We start from the raw sequence: 17,806 nt of genomic DNA on the forward strand, positions 1-17,806 counted from the left end.
TGTGTGGCATGATGAACTTCTTTAACAGTATAGGATGTGTTGTTGTCTTCTATTCTAAAGCTCAGAAATGTATGCATGATTTTATTTTATTTTTTTTCCAGGTCTCCTATTTTCCTTTAGCCGGTGCACTGGATGTTAGTAGCAATCATGATTAACCTTATTCTTCTATCCAGGGTCCAAGAATGGTGCGTGATGTTTTCCGTCTTGGCAAAGAGAATGCTCCGGCAATTATATTTATTGATGAGGTAGACGCTATTGCTACTGCTCGTTTCGATGCGTAAACTGGAGCTGACAGAGAAGTTCAACGAATCCTCACAGAACTACTGAATCAGGTAAGAATGACTAGTTGGAGAACAGAAGCTGAAGGAGTAATTTCCTTGCTAGTTCAGATAAACTATGTTCCTCGAGTTGCATGATCGGGATTCATTACTGGGTCAATTTAGAGTCAATTCTGCAGTTACAGCCAATCATCATCGATGCTCAGCTGCATATGTTGACAATGCTTATGGACAGACCTATATAGCAAGGACACTCCAGTTTTCTGAAGATCAGCTTGTCAGATACACATGCTGGATCCATGTCGACTAGGAAAAAGTTGGAACTTATTATTAGAATAATAATAAAATTTAATGTTTATTTTTTCAATTTTTATTTATTGATAAATTAATTTTACTGCTACTGTTAACTTGTTGCTTTAGCGTTATTCAAATGCTAATTATATGGTTTTGACACATTTCTATTTCTATAGTGGTTGGACCTGATAGTGGATATGGTCCACCCATGTAGTGCAACATTGAGGCCATGTATTCACTACCCACAATGTATATCACGATACTCTCTTTTCTATTTAACATTCTTTTATAAACAAATATTTCATACAATAAAGATTTTTCAACATTTTCATATAGGCACTTGTAGCAAATAATAATCTGTCTATGATCCCTTTTAGCTGATCAAGTTAGCTAGGAGAAGGCTGTTATGATTGATGATTTGATTTTTTATTTTTATTTTTTTCTTTGCAGCTTCTCACTTTTTATAAATTTACAGAATTCCAATAAAGAAATAGCTTTTGTATGAAAGAGATACATAAAGAGAGAGAACTTGGAATTTTGCAAAGTGAAACTACCCTGATATAATTTTAATTTTTAATATATACTTGCGATCTTCAAAAAAATAATTCTTATGTATGCTAAAGCCACCGTACACATGGCAAACATGTTCTAAACCATCCAACTAGTGGGTACCACTTCCTGAAAGTCAGGAATTGTGATTTCTCTATTGAACCTAGACCATTGACTTTTATCATTACAACCATCTATTTTGATGACCATGAAGGAGATCATTGGGGAATTGGGATCATCCTGTTGGTTGTAATCTTTTTTTTTTCCTGGGTAGTTGACAGCTTCATTCATCTAAAAGAAACAGTAGACAGGGCCAAAAGAAAAACATCTATCCTCTTGAGTCTCACCACTCAAAGAATTGGGTCCAACGTAAGTCCAACACCACTTCCAAACAGAAAACCAAAAGCCAAAACAACAAGATCCCCTAGTTCCCTAAATGATCCAACTTAAAACAGCTGTGAATTTGCTCATTTGCAAGTTCACAATTGATAATCATGTTGATGAGGACATCGTGCGCACACACGCCCGCACACCACCACCCCTACGCACCCCACCATCGATCTGGCTCGATGACGACGTCCAGAGAGGGCATCCTAGCTAGAAGACAAGTTTTGGTTCAGAAAAGTGGCCCGATAGTCAAGAAAAGTCCACCATGGGATCTTATGATCGTGGCCCACTCGTCGGATTGGTTTTATATTTTAAGTTTTGCTTATTGTTATTATTTAGAACATCGTGAACGCTTTAGATTTCCTTGTTTGATTTTTCTTTTAGTTTACTTCATCGCCAAGTAATAGGTGTCGCACATGGTGCGAGTTTTTGGGTATAGGGTTCTCCCTATAAATAGGCACCCTTTGTAGTTCTTTTCATTCATTGAAGTTAATAAAAAATTCCTGCTTTATTTTTCTGCTCTCTTCGTGAGTTGTGGAAGAATTCAAAAGTGGGTGCGAAGCCCTCCCTTTTCGAAGGGCTAACTACCGTGGTGCGAAGCCACATCGATCCCAATTCACCCCCATCTTCCATCATCTTTTTTTTTCCATCTTCCCCCACCATCCGTACTTTGAATTTGTCCTTTTGTTGCATCAGATTTCTTCATTGAAGCAGGTTTCCAGATTTCGGCCCGCAGGCGAGCTGAAACTTCGGCGGAGCACCACGCACAAACCGTACATCGGATCGAGCTGAAATTTGGAGGTTTTGGAGTCCATCCCTGGCTGACCAGGGCCAAGGTGGCCTTTTTCTGAATAGTGGGCCCACACACGTGCGGCTGGGATCACACGCACGTCCGTTTGGGCCATTGTTGTTGTCCACACGCGGGATCATCTTTTGGCTCAGGTTTTTATCCTCTTTTATCCTCTCATAGTCATTTTTTCATGAATCCTAACCCTATATTACATGATCCCTAATTGATTTGCCCCTTTTTATCACCTTAGGGTTCCTTGAATTGAAATTAGGGAATCCCTTGGATTAGGGACTGATTTTTATGCATGAGTAGTTGATTTTATTTCCCTTTGACATTGTCTGGTTTATAATTTTATTGGTCCAGTCCTAGCCTGTGTCGGCTTGGACCCGCATAGATTCCCCTTTAATTGAATGTTTGGATTTTCATGTGGGATGTGGAATTTGTGTGATTGTTTCTGAATTGGTGTGATCTAAGCCTGCAATCTTGCATATCATATTTAATTTTCCATGTCCTGCATCACATGTGGAGGATCTTCCTACGAATACCTCAGCGGATGTGGTCTTATCCTTGAAAATTCTAGTATTCCTCTCATTCCACTGATTACATAAGATCCCAAAGAAGCACATCTTTGTTGGTTGTAATCTTTACACTGCAGCATCCAAAGATGGGGCCACGATCTGGATGGTTTGAATTTAGGTGAATGTATGCCATGCATAGAGTGGCTGGGTGCTTACTGATCGATATTCTTGCTCAGTTTTGAATTTTTCAGCCACAAAGGTAAACTAGGACTGATTACAGATGCCCCATCGTAAATGACAAGCACTTACGCACCACATGCCAACATGGCATGTGTCGGTTTAGGATGTTCGTAGAGTGATCTTCAACTCCTCATGGTGCATGTGTACGGTACCTAGAGATCAGGCTGCCACTCATCAAATGAGCACGTTGAAAGCAAATTATTCGTAATTGTTTTTCTAGCTTCCCATTTCTTTGTAAATATGTGGCCCACCTGATAAATGGACCAGTTGACCAGCTGGATTTTTGGGCTAAATGAATATTCACAGGGACCATCCTATGAAAGTCACAGCTCACACACTCATGGGCTACATTGACATGTGTGGAATATTTCTATTTGGCACTTGAAACTAGGGCATCTGAAATTAGCACTCCTCATGCCCGTTGCCAGGACAAGGGTTAGGCTATGGTGATAGTTGGCACCATTTTGAAGTAGCTTTATCTCTTCCACCATATGGTAAGTCCAAACTGTCCAAATTGTGTGCCTCATTGTGGATGTTGCATACCTCACCAACAGAACAATCTTAACCATCCGATTTTGCTCAATGAATTTGGACTGCTGACCTTCCATTTGAGAGCCATCAATTAGATGGATAAGATTGCTTAATTTAGTGTAATTATTAGGCCATGTTGCCTCAACAGTTGAAGGGCTGAATTGACATGCATGTTGCCCTATGTGAAGTGGCCTAGACACCACAGTTTGCAAGTGGTGGTTAACTATCAGCGCAGTCTTGTCCAATAAAACAAAGGGAGACTGATTAGGAAGATAATGACTTTCCATATGGATGCATAGAAATAATGCACGTGCCATACATTGACCACAATCCAAATCATCTAAATCATGGGCCAATTATTATTATTATTATTATTATTTTGACGGGTTAATTATGGATAGGATATAATAAAAAAATGTAATGAATTAATGATTCTAACCGTACCATTGGTGGATCCGATTAGAAAACACTACCACTGGTGGAAATTAAACGTTCAATGGTCCTAATTCAACAGAAAGGTGTTAACTGACTGAAGGTTAGAATTGCCCTTGTGTTTTCTTTGTTGCGTTTCTTTCCTTTTCCTGATCGGCAAAGAGCTAGGTTCATCCATTCAGTCTGATTTTACAGACATACTGCATAAAGCAGGGTCCATGATTTGGATGGTTTGGTTTGCCTACATGTTTTCCATGTGGACATTGAATGCATGGATATCTATGGATCATTTTACCCCTGAATATCAAGTTTCTCTTTTTCAGTTTCAGTGCAAGTGCTATTCTGAATGGAAATGTTGTAAATATAAAAGAAGTAATAGGCTTGATATGAATGAAGAAATTACGGGTTATCATTATATAATGGATCTTTCCGTCCAAACATTGGTTGATGAATTGTAATCACCCTCTACTGCTTGTAAGGAACAAGTTCTCTTCGTGCAACTCTATGGAACTGTCAGGTTGTTTGGTTTTTGCAGCCATTCGCCCATTGTGGCTGATATTGATGCATGTGCTTGTATCTAAAAATCACCATTTTGTGCCATCATGCATTCCACAGTGCTACTTTTGTATGCTCAACTTCTGGTGACTTGCTTTGAATGCCTTTGCAGATGGATGGATTTCACCAGACTGTTAATGTAAAGGTAATTATGGCGACCAATAGGGCAGACACTCTGGACCCTGCGCTTCTTCGTCCAGGCAGACTTGACCGGAAGATTGAATTCCCTTTGCCAGATAGGCGACAGAAGAGGCTTGTTTTTCAGGTGAGTCATGTGGGCATTTCCATGTACAATCTCTAATCTGCTTCATCTTTGGGAGGAGTATCCAACTTTCCTCTTCATTACCACGAGATCTTGTACAATGGGCTCTTGTCTACCATCAATAGGAGTATGTGTTGTTTATTTACAATGAGATCTGTAAAATGGCCTTTGATGGTATTGCTGGGAGCATTTGGTGGGGTGATCTCCTAGTTCCAATTAGTTGGGTCTTGCAATTTAACAAATTCATTTTTTTTTTTTGGTTGCGCAGTCATTTTATGTTAAAGTGTATACTTGAGATGCCACACTTGCTCATTGAAGGTTGTAGCCGAAGACACTGTTTAAAATAGCGAATATGTGTAGCATAGTGTTTACTCCTCTAAAGCATGAGGCCTGAGCTACATAGTGTGTAGCATAAGCTGCATGCTACTTCTAGATTTTTAGTCAAGGTTGCGCTTGATTGTACCAATTTCATGATATTCTGCACCAACTTAGACTAATTAATAATTAATAATGAAATTTAACAAAATTTCATGATATGCGATGGAACGAAACACAACCTAAAGTAATAGGAAAGGCCAATGATTAAGTATAAAGGTAAAGAAAGAGCAATGGAGCTGATGCAATATTGTTACTTAAATTATTTTACTAAAAGCATTGAAAAGATTATAATTTTTATTGAAAATAGAAAAATATAATAAATCATTAAAAACATTAATTGATTTTAATGTTGTAGTGAAAAAAAAAAACTTGTAATGTGTGCTATGTAGCATATAGTGTAGTCTATGTGTATGGAAATTATCATTTAGCATAAGCTATATGCAATTTAAGCTGTTTCAAGCAAATTTTTTTGAGCTACATGGTTGTAAGGCTAAGCTCCTCTACATAGTATAAACTACATGCCACAGTGTAGCTATTTAAAACATTGGCCGGAGATTATAACTGAATGACTGATGATATCTTCTGTGCATAGAAGTGGTTGTAGATCATTGAAGTGTGTAGGAACATTCTCTTTGCTGGATATAGGTCTGATGACCATTCATAATTTATCTCGAAGCCCCTAGGCCATGGGGACTTGTTCTTTCATTGAATCTTCAAAATCTCCATATAGGATAGAAAATCTTGGTGAGAGAACAATTTAGACTCCTATGAAATAGCAGATGTTCTTGGTAATATTTTCATTATGCCTTGCAACTATAGCTTCATGATGTAGTGACTGGAAACTGGTTCCCCATAACACTAACTAGCTTGCCAATTACTAGAGCTTCCCACAGGAAATGTTGCGAATAACCAATTTAGTATTTGTACTTGTACTGTTATGATGTTATAACAAGATTCACAGCCTTATGTGTCTGTCATCTTTCTCACTTGCTATTGTCACAGGGTCATTCTTATGACTGTGGCTGGCAAAGCTGAATTCACGCAATTGAAGAGGATCAATCCATCCTGTCATTTACATATCAATGCATGCACTTTTTTAATACTAGATTTATATCTAATAAAAAAAAAATAGGACCTGATAATCTGAAGTTCGGGAAAGCAAGAAATTTCATAAGTATAGGAAATAATTTAGAACCTCTACGACTGATAGCATGCCAATACAGTATTTATTAGTGAATCGTGTTATCTTTCTCCTTCAAGTATTGGTTGACCCAATGTGAACATCTGAAGGGATTTAGTAGAAGTTTGCTAATCCCACATCCATCTTAATCCTAGTCCCTCAATGTGCTGCCATTTCTTCTTTGCAAAGCATCTGAGCAGTCCAGCAGCTGGGTCCCAAGGTTTTGAATATCTGTATTTGGGGTGTATTGGCCGGATTGGAACAATAATGGATGATATACTAGTATTAGTCATTCTTTTTGGCCCATGTTTCGACAAGAAACGAAAAGTATTTGATTTGGGGGATTATCTCACTTAATAATAATGAAGAAAAGAAATGAAGAGAACAATCATCAATTTTTATTAATTCTGGATTCGTTTGCATCCTTCTTTTCCTTTGATTCCAAGATAGTATTTATAACTACAAATACAAGTATTGAATGAATTCCAATATTGATTTTGGTAGTATTTCGACTCATATCATTCAAGTCTCCATAAGAGAAGAGTAGTGTGGGTCTTCTTTCACACACGTCTTCATGAATAATATGAAGGAGTATTGAAATATCCTGAAGAAATCTCCCAAAAATAACAGATAAATGTCGCCCTTAAGTCATCCGCGCAACTCCTTGTTGAGATGCATGGGAAGAGTTGCACAGTTCTGCCTTACTTTCACCCTTTCTTCTCTCTTCAATACCTATCGGAGGTGTCAGTCTTCGGAGAATCCAATCCCTCAAATGAAGGGGGAAGGGGGTATTTATAGGCTTCCGCATGTGTGAACCCTCAACTCTTGTGCCATGGGCCCCACTTTGCATCATCTGCATGTTTCAATACAATCATCTCCAATGACGAGTTGCGCGGACTCACACAACTATGATGAGTTGCACGGTCCCGCACAACATCTTGTTTCCGCGCAACTCATAATTTCCGTGCAACTCAAATCTGCCCGCGCCACTTGATTTCTTTAATTTATTCTTCAATCTCCCTCCATTTTTAATATTCTCTCTTCTAACTGATTTTTTATGCTCTAACGGTCCATAATTTTTCTAAATTTTTAGGAGAACAAGAAAAATGTAAACTACTGCAATCTATCATTTTTTAAATGTTTTTAACAAGTATTCATGTATAAGATCATTCTTTATAAAAATGCTGTTTTTTGACTTGACCTTCTGAAAGTCAACCAAATATGTCCTAATCGAACACAAATCAAGCATGACCTGATAGGTTAAGGTCTATTATATTGAAACACAAGTATGCAACAAAAATAATAGGAAAAAAAAAAAAAGAGAAAAGAACAAAAGTGATAGTTTTCGCCTTCCAAGTTTTCCTGAAATGGTTCATCCCATTTAGATTCATTGAATCTCGCTTAGATCCTGTGTTTTGATTCCAAAAGTAAGCCTAGATCTGGTGTAAAATGAATTTTTAAGCTTCCTCCATGGTGGAAATGAAGCAAAAAGTGAAAATCGGGAGAAAAGTTGAAAAAACAGAAGTGAAATGGTGCCTTAATGGCTGTATCGTCCCTGTACCGGCACTGATATTGCCTGTATCAACATGTATTGGCTGATACAACCTGATATGGCTTTTGTGTGTGTGTGTGTGTGTGGAAACAGACCACTTTACACCTGTGTTGCATAACGGTGGTGGCCAATACGGTTATGATATGGTCGTATCATAACCAATTTTCAAAACCATGGTGGTTCCTGTACATAGATTTATATGCCCTGAGAGTAAATGCACTAGGTGGGTCACCAGGTTGTATTGCATGATGGGGGTGGCCGATACTGTTATGATGCGGTCATATTGTAACTGATTTTCAAAACCATGGTCGGGCGCGTGGCCCATAGTTTAGGAAGCAAATGGAAGGCTAGAAAATTTGGACAATTTATTTGGCTAGTTTTTACCAATCCATTTGTTTCATACATTGTGGCCACCTACTGAGTGAACCAAACTATATGATATCTAGGGCACATACATGTTGGAACCCACGTGATCATGGTATTAAAAATGGTCATGTAATAGTTGTAATATCTGTTATGTAACCATTATAGTGGGAAGTGGGAACCAATACGTGATACAAGGTTGTAATTCTGGTTCTGGAAAGAATGTCCCTTTTAAAGGCCTATAACGGCTTACGAGCTGATATAGGTCTATAACAGGCTAATATGGGCCCGTAATTGTTTGATAGGGGCCAATACATTTTCTTCCTTAATTTTATTTATTTTTTCCTGTTACAGGGTCATAATGACCGTTACAACTTGTATCTTATTAGCCATAGGGCAGGCCATTATGACCACTGTTACGATTATTGAATACCTTGCTCCTGATTGGGGTTGTCAATGGGCCAGTAAAGCTTGCCGGGTACCTGAGCCTAGCTGATATGGGCCAGCCCAGCTGGATATTGGTGCAATTAAATTGGTGTTTTCTTTATGAGCCCTATTCATAAATGAGCTTGGTGTATGACGCAGGACCAATACATGAACCAAATAACATACGAAATCAAGTAGCAGAATTAAGACAATTCACAAAAAAACACAAGCATCGCCATAATCATAAAAAATCCCATGAAAACCAAAAGAATATCATGCTTGATCATAGCCTAAGTTACTAACATCATCACACAAGATCATTAAATAAAATGAAACTAGGATCTAATTGATGTAGGGACATCTAATTAACATAAGGTATAATCTATTTCAAAGCAGTAAACCTAATACAACCTAGGGTAAAAATTAGGGCTTGAGTAATTTGGGAAAGTAGGAAAATTAAGGACTTCAGGTTTAAGGTTAAGGTTTTGGGAATAAAAGGGGTTTTGATATAAGGATGATTGAAAGCCAAAAGGGGCAAGGTGTGGCTGTACGACTAACCCGAAGGACTCACACGTATGGTCGTACAGTCACACGTGTGGCGTGGGATGAACGAGTTAGGTCGGTTAGGGTTTGACATTGTGGATAGGTAAAGGAAAGATGAGCTTATGAAAGAATGAAGGCTTAGGATGAGAGAATCGAAGAATTCAAAGAAAATACCTTGATAGAGGAGAAAAAAATGACGATGTGGGGATAAATGGAGACCTCGCGCCTCCGTTGATAAAGATTAGCCTCGCACCAATCTCCCTTCCAAATAGCATGGAAGTATCTTCAAATGCATGAAGATGGAAGAAGAAAGCAAGAGATTTTTTCTTTATTTTTTTCATATCACAAAATCCAATGAGGGAGAAGGTCACATGCCCACCCCCTTTTATAAATCCAAGAAAGTTCGAAAATTACAATAAACACCTTATTTTGTAAATTTTGACGAAAATAGACCTAGTCTAAACTAAAATCAACTAAAAACACTCATAATGGTGTCCAAACACAACATAAACAAAACTAAATTCTATAAGCTGATAAAATCTAAGAAAAACTAGTGTGGACGATCCACGATCAATGGCCCGATCATGTGATTCAACGGCCTGATCATCTTATCTCTCCAATCTAATGGTTCAGATCACTCTATGAAGCAGCCCATGTGCATCTTCTCAGTGTGGGTCTTTCAGATGCTCGCACATGCACATTGGGTCTTCAGCACGATCACGGGTACTTGCTTAGCCACAGGGAAATCGGTGTGGCCCACCTCCTCTGACGTGTACATAAAAGGTGTATGTGAAGTGATGTCCTCATCCACTCTTTGCGGCTGAGAAGAGTTCCCCTCTAGCGGATTAAAACTCCTGTAGCGCTCCAAAATGTCTGGATCTAAATGTTGTAGCTCATCCTCCATAATCCATGTGCTGTCTGAAATCGGCCTGTGCTTCCACTTGATAAGGAATTTCTAAAATCATCCATGTTGAGTGGAAACTGCTTGTGCATCTTGTATGTCTTGTATATGTTCGCTTCGAGCAGGCCAGGAAGGTAAATGTGGTAATGGCTCGGATGATTGGTCAAGTAGGGGCCATGGATTTAGGACTAGGTCATGGTCTATTGGAGGGTCTGTGGATAGATCAAAAGGTGAAGTAGCAGGACCCTTGTATTGTACTAGATCTTTCACATTAAAAGTAGAGCTAATTCCCATAGTAGGTGGTCTACTACATATGCATTAGGACCCAGTTTCTGAATTATTTTGTATGGTCCTGCACTATGTGTTTGTAACTTTTTAATGGCCCCATGGGGGAACCGTTCAAGCCTCAAACGAACCATGACATAATCTCCTACTTGGAATTCATGAAACCTGAGATGAGAATCAGCAACCACTTTGTAGTTTTCATTACATACATTAATTCGCTTTTTGACCTCACTATGCAACTCATGTATGTGACGTGCAAACTTATGTGCGGGACTCAGATGACCTATGGGACGTATGAGATCTACAGGTTTCCTAGGTTTGTAGCCATGCACAACCTCAAACGGACCCATGCCTATGAACCTATTGATGGAACTATTGTATGCTAACTCGGCTATAGGCAAAAAATGGTATCCCAAGTTTGGACGTGATCACCCACAAGTAATGTTTTAAATATCAATGATATCGGCCGATATATCCCACGATATATCTTGTATCCCACCTGTGCGATACGAAATGCACAGTAGTGCCGATATATCCCACATGTTTGATCTGATGAGCATTTTCAATTTTCGATCCTTTTTTTGTTGAAATTATGTTAAATCAGTGTCAAATGGTTACAAATCCATTAGTTCTTCATGTTTTTGCATGAAAACACATGGAGTTGGAGCTTTGATTTCAATATCTATTAGTTCTTCATGTTCTCCATTTTTTTTTCATGAAAATTTCCTTCAACCATCTGTTAATTGAGCCTAATTTCAAAGTATTTAGGAGTAGTTGATGAAATGATCATCACATACACTCTAATTTCAAAATTCGAGTGTAGGTGGTCCGATTTGGGAAATTTTGGGGAAAATTCGAAAATTTCCCAATTTTATTCCAAATTGCTTGCAATGTTGCACTCCAAACATGAAATCAAGAATATATAAGGGCTGATCTACTAATTTGTTAAGTCCTTGTCAACTTTTGGAAAATAAAAATAATTTTTTTAAAATTAAAATTTAATAAAAAATTATTATTATTTTTCAAGAATTTCCTTATACGAACTATCAATTGAGACTAATTTCGAAGTATTTAGGAGTGTTTGACGAAATGATTATCACATATACTCAAATGTTATGCATTCAATTTGAATATAGTTGCATTAGTTCAATCAAACAGTGCATAACTTAGGACCCTACACAAAGGAAACCTATTATGTGCACTTCTTTTTTGAGATGTTATGATTTTGAAAGTGTGTATTAAGGTATTTTTTAACAACCCTTGAAGTTTCATTGAAAAATTCAAGCATTTTTCCAATCTTTTCCCATGTTTCCCAAAAAGTGAGATATATTACCAGAGACAAACAATATATCCTGTGCGATAATCAATACGTAACGCGATACTGATATTTCGAACACTGCCCACAAGACATCTAAGCAGATTTCCAAGACTCCTATTGACAACTTTAGTTTGACTGTTTATTTGAGGATGATAGGCAGATGAAAATTGAAGTCTTCTCCCCATCATGTGCCATAGTGTCTTCCAAAAATAGCTCATAAAGCGTACATCATGATCAGACACTATGGGCTTAGGTAGACCATGTAAACGCACTACCTTCCTAAAGAGAAGCTTAGCCACTTAGAGGCATCTGACGTTTTCGAGCACGGAATGAAATGGGCCATTTTAGAAAAACGGTCCACAACCACAAATACAGAATTGTGTTTCTTGATAGTTTTCGGTAAGTCCAACACGAAATCCATACTAATGTCCTACCACGGAGCATGGGGTAATGGTAAAGGCGTATACAATCCTGTATTTTGCATCCTCTGCTTTGCCAGTTGACAAGTCCTGCACTGCCCAACAATCTTGGTTACATCTCGCTTGAGACTTGGCCAATAAAATCTATCCTCTAAAAGGGCAATGGTCTTGTCCCTCCCCAAATGACCGGCTACCCCTCCTACATGAAGTTCCTAAACTAGGAAATCATGGAGGGAGGTACGGGGAACGCAAAGTCTGTCACCTTTAAATAGGAACTCATCGAAGATGACAAACCCACGACTGTCGATTGACTGACCATCTCGTAGTGACACATACAAATCTCCAAAGTCTAGGCACGTGGGATACCCCTCTATCGACCGATCAAACCCAATCACTTCTGCTCTCATACTTTGGAGAAGCGCCACCCGACGACTAAGGGCATCAACAGGTTTATTCTCGACCCCATCCTCATGTTTAAGAACAAAAGAGTATTCCTGAAGAAATTGGACCCATTTAACATGCCTAGGGTTTAGTTTCTTCTGGGAACTGAGGTAACATAAGGCCTTATGGTCAGAGAACAAGACAAATTCTTGTGGTAATAAATAATGCCACCAATGGCACAAGGATTGAACTACCGTTTTTCTTTGTCATAGGTGGAATACTGTTGCTTTGCCTCATTCAACTTCTCACTAAAATAAGCAATGGGGTGCCCTTCCTGACTAAGCACGCCACCTATACCTACCCCAGATGCATCACACGCGACCTCGAAGACTTTGGAAAAGTTTGGAAGGCGCATGATGAGGGCTTCGCTCATCTTGCCCTTGATCTCCTTAAAAGCTTTAGAGGCAGCTTTAGTCCATACAAACTCTCATTTCTTGATGCAATCCGTGATGGGAGCCATAATGGAGATAAATCCTCTAATGAACCGTCTATAAAAAGTTGTTAAGCCATGAAAGCTTCGTACCTCATGAATATTGCGCGGTTTAAGTCGTTCAACTATGGCCCGAACTTTCTCGAGTTCCACTTTCATGCCCTCAGATGATACGATGAACCCTAAGAAGATAATGCTCTTTGACATAAATGTGCACTTCTGAAGGTTGACATATAGCTTTTTAGTTTTGAGGACCCTGCAAACTTGCCTCAGATGGTGGAGGTGTTGTTCCTTTGATGTGCTATAGATAAGAATGTCAGCAAAATGCACCACAAGGAACTTATCCATAAAGGGTTTCAACACCTGGGTCATCATTCTTGTAAATGTGCTTGGGGCGTTAGTCAAGCCAAAGCCCAAAGGGCATGACTAGCCACTTGTATAGCCCATCCTTCGTCTTGAAGTCTCTCTTCCATTCATCTCCTGGGTGTATACGTATTTGGTGATAGCACGCTGGCATGCCCAGGGCAGCACAGCAGCAGCACGGGAGCACGCTGGCACGCCCAGAGTAGCATGGCAGCACGCTGGAGCGCCCAGGGCAGCACGGCAGCAACACGGTAGCACGCTGGCACGCCCAGAGCAGCACGACAGCACGCTGGAGCGCCTAGAGCAGCACGGCAGCACGCTGGCACGCCCAGAGCAGCACGGCAACATGCTGGCATGCCCAGGGCAGCACGGCAGCAGCACAGTAGCACGCTGGCACGCCCAGAGCAGCACGCTCTTGAGGTCAATCTTTGAAAAGATTGTGGCACTTGCCATCATGTTTAACATATCATCAAGACGTGGTATGGGAAACCGGTACTTGACCATGATTTTGTTGATGGTTCAACTGTTTACACACATGCGCCATGTGTCATCTTTCTTGGGTGTGAGAAGCACTAGTATTGGCAACCCCAAGTATAGGGCTGCGCTATAGTAATAACTCGGTGAGACTAAGGTCGAATGCACAGGGACTAAACTTGTACGTATTCTGAAATATAATTAAAACTAGAACTAGAATCAGAACTAAACTAAAATTTGGAATAGTTGAGAATAATTGTGAATAAACTATCAATCAGAAGAGGAACTGCAACACCAAGGATCCACTTGCAGCTGTTAAGATGCTACCTCACTTGATTCAATAAATGCAACTGGAATTGAAGTCCTATTTTATCCAGCTGGAAGATAGAATAATTAAAACAATCTTGAACTTTTCATTGAATTAGTTCTCACATGAAGAGCCATTGTGATGATCGGAAGGGAATTCAACCATCCACCATGCCCATGAGACAATGGTAAATCACGAATTTGACAGATCCCACAACTTAAAACAAGCAAGAAAATATTCAAAGCTCTCACAGCATCTATTGTAATTAAAGTTACAATAAACCATAGAAAACTGAAAGTATTCCTTTAATCAAATTAAAAATCAATGAAGTTCAACATAAACTTGAATCAAAGTAAGATAAGCATCAAACAAACTACAAGCTTCACCTCTTAGCTTTAGCTAAGAGGTTTAGTTAACCTTAGCTCTTAGCTTGCAACAGAATTTGAATAACAACCTTAGCTCAAGAACAGTCTCAACCATTGCTACATCAAGTGCAGTTTTATTTTCTTTTTGGACATCTTAATTGTTTATGCATTTCTAAGAAAGTTAAAAGAGTTTCTCACCTGTCTAGATACTTTTAAATTTAATTATTAAAATATCGAGTTGGGTCAATTAATAGCACGCGGTAGTGTCGACCTGACCTGGCTAGACATTAAGTGGGGTTGGGTTTTCAAGTTTTTCAACTATGGGCTGAGGAGCCTAGTATAGTAGTGCTGTGTTATGATCTATTGTAGTTTAAGGGCTTTTAGCTTTATGCGTTATTTCATCAGTCATGAACCTTTTTGGCAAATTAATTTGGTTTTTTATAGCCCCCTCATGGATCTTGCCCAATAAATCTCCTCCATCTGGCAGATGATGCGTTTCAATTCAAGCCCAGCATCCCATGAACGGAGGTGATAGCGTGCCAGACTGCCTGTGTTGACCCTAGTTTGGGCTGTATTCTGGATATGGCTAATGGTCTGAGGGCTATTTTTTGGGCATGAGTTTTGGAGTCCCTACTATAAGCAACAGGAGCAGGCCTGGCGTGCCTTGATACTTTGCCGGCATTTGGATCTTAAGTTACTTAAGACAAGCTACTTATGCCTTAAGTAACTTATCTTAATTTCTACTTATTAAACTGAAGTGATTAAGTTACTTTAAATACAAACGCTACTTATAATTGATCATAAACCAAGCAACTTTTTTTTTTTTTTTTTAAATTTATTTATTTAAAAAACCAAACTTACTCATCTTCTGCTGTAAGTAGAAAAATGTAACTCATTTTGTGGTATCCAAACGAGCCCTTTGCCGGAATCGGATTGTCCAACGGACCATATACATCATTGAAGCCTAAGGTTGGCCTACCCTTCCGGGGCAAGCCCTTGTGCAATTAAATTCGATAGATCTGAGCCTGCATGTGACCAAATGTAATAGGCTTTAGCCCAACCTCGAGCCTCACTAAATCTAATGGGCTGATATGACCAGTCCATGTGGACACCACCAAGTTAAGGGCAAAGGTAGACAATGGGCCCATTGGACAACTAAGTACAACAGAAGCCAACCTGCATAATGTAATTGTGTGCGAATTGCCATCTTTGACTCTCTATGACTATGTCAACATCCTCTTTAACAGGTGTTTCGACAAGAAACAAATGGATTTTGTTTGGGGCATTATCTTATTCAATAATTAACAAAAAAAAAAAGAAAAGAGAGAGAGAGAGAGAGAGAGAGAGAGAGAGAGAGAGAGAGAGAGAACAGTCGTCACAAAGTATTATATTCATTCTGAATTCATTTACATCCTTATATCTCCATTGATTCCAAAATAAGGTAAATAACTATAGAGTACAAGAATCAAATATGTTGAAATATCGATTTCGGCAGCATTTCGGATTGCGATATGATCTTCTGTTCAGAGAAGTTAGTGAGGAAACAATATTCTCTTGTAGATCTTTCAATCCTTCAAAAGCTCATTTCCTTTCAGATCGATCAAACTTTTGAAGGAAAATGGGATTATGAGAGTAAATCTGAAGAACAAAGAAACCTTGTGTGCACAATAGGTTTGTTGCAAGTCTTGAAGGATCTTCGGTCTTTTGTTGGCTCCCAGAGTCTTTGAATAATGCAAATGAAGAGAGTGGAGGGGTATTTATAGGCTTTCATACGTGCAAACACCTTCATCCGCGCAACACATCTTTGTTCCGCGGGAGATGGGTCCCATTGCAAACATCTATTGCGCGATCAACATTTTTCCCATCGCGCGTCGCGCAATGGATATTTTCCTTCACTTTGCGCGCAACAAAATCATATTGGTTTTCACTTCTGATTCTTCTTCTAAATTTTATGCTCCAACAGATGCCCCTTGATCCTTCATTTGATCTTCTCTCTTAGATGAAATGGAGAATCAACCTGTGTTTCAAGATTTCTTTCATATGACCCATTGCGCATAACAGCATATGCGTTGTGCTATTGGGTCCATGCAACATCCAAGCAGGTCTCCTCCTCTATATAAACCCCAACATCCTTCCTTCCTTACTTCACTTCTCCTCTTCCTGTCGAAATCCTTGTGCAACTTTTTGCCCTTTGCACAATAACTTCTTTCGCGCAACACCTTCTGCGCACAACCAGTCTGCTCTGGCAGAAAATTCTCCTAAGCAATGAAGTTCTGTCCAATTTTCTTCATCTCTCAAAATGACTAGAAGTAAGAGAGGAAATAACTATGATAATCCTCGACCTGCAGATAGAGCCATGAAACGATTGGGAACTTCAGTTGACAAAGCTACGTCTTCAAGAAAAAGGAGTCATGCATCCTGTATAGAGACTAGACAGACTTTTCAAAATATTTGGGATTGTATAGAAATCTAGGAAGAAACTTTGGAATTCCATAATCCTTTCAAGAATGAGACGGTCACCATTCCTATAAATTGATGCTGCCATTTGTCAATTCTTCGCAGCAAACTAACTGATCGAATGATCCGAAATAGTATTGTTTCTGCAGATCATTGGATTATGACAGAACCGCGAATCTTAGAAGGACATGTGGAAGAGAATGAATCTCGCCAATAAGCTGGAAGAGTTCATAAAATGCGATTCTTATGCCCATGCTATGATCCTCAACAACCTTTTCCTACTCATTTCTTCGAAACTGCTCGTCTGCATTTCTTCACCAAAGGATAGTCATGGAACACAGAAGAGTTCATGATGAGGGGTCTTTCATCGCCGCGAGATCATTATAGCACATGGGCTCAGGCCATTGTTTAGAAACATACTAATGTCCTGAGAAAAATTGATCTTTTTGATGGGATCACAACTACACTAGAATATTTTTTTGGGGATGTGACTATCTTTAAAGGCTTTCTCAAACACTGGTGTCCAATTACTAACTCATTTCATCTTCCTTTTAGTGAGACTAGTATTACTTTATGGGATCTTTACTACATAGCATGCCCTCCTGTTATAGGCGATATCTTTGATGAGTATATACCTTCAAATGAAGAGTTTGCTTGCATCTCTCTGGAGAATAATCGGTTCGAAATCTCAAAGACTAGCATTGAGCTCTTCAAAGAGATGGCTCGCTTCTGTCATACTGATGAGATTCTTGCCTTTACTGGATAGCC

The 17,806-nt window shown here is 39.1% G+C and overlaps 1 protein-coding gene and 1 pseudogene across 1 annotated transcript; one reads left to right on the forward strand and one right to left on the reverse strand.

Annotated features, from left to right (window-relative positions):
* Positions 1 to 4,890, forward strand: part of LOC131223803 (26S proteasome regulatory subunit 6B homolog) — an 83,338-nt pseudogene extending 78,448 nt beyond the window's left edge.
* Positions 4,891 to 12,413: 7,523 nt separating this feature from the next.
* Positions 12,414 to 13,791, reverse strand: LOC131224293 (uncharacterized). The gene is made up of 2 exons (XM_058219817.1): positions 13,565 to 13,791; positions 12,414 to 12,747 (listed from the first exon to the last, which is right to left on the reverse strand). Exons 1-2 carry the CDS (start codon positions 13,789 to 13,791, stop codon positions 12,414 to 12,416), a joined length of 561 nt encoding a protein of 186 aa, XP_058075800.1.
* Positions 13,792 to 17,806: the final 4,015 nt, after the last annotated feature.

Source organism: Magnolia sinica, chromosome 13, assembly GCF_029962835.1.
Source record: "Magnolia sinica isolate HGM2019 chromosome 13, MsV1, whole genome shotgun sequence".
Taxonomy (NCBI): domain Eukaryota; kingdom Viridiplantae; phylum Streptophyta; class Magnoliopsida; order Magnoliales; family Magnoliaceae; genus Magnolia; species Magnolia sinica.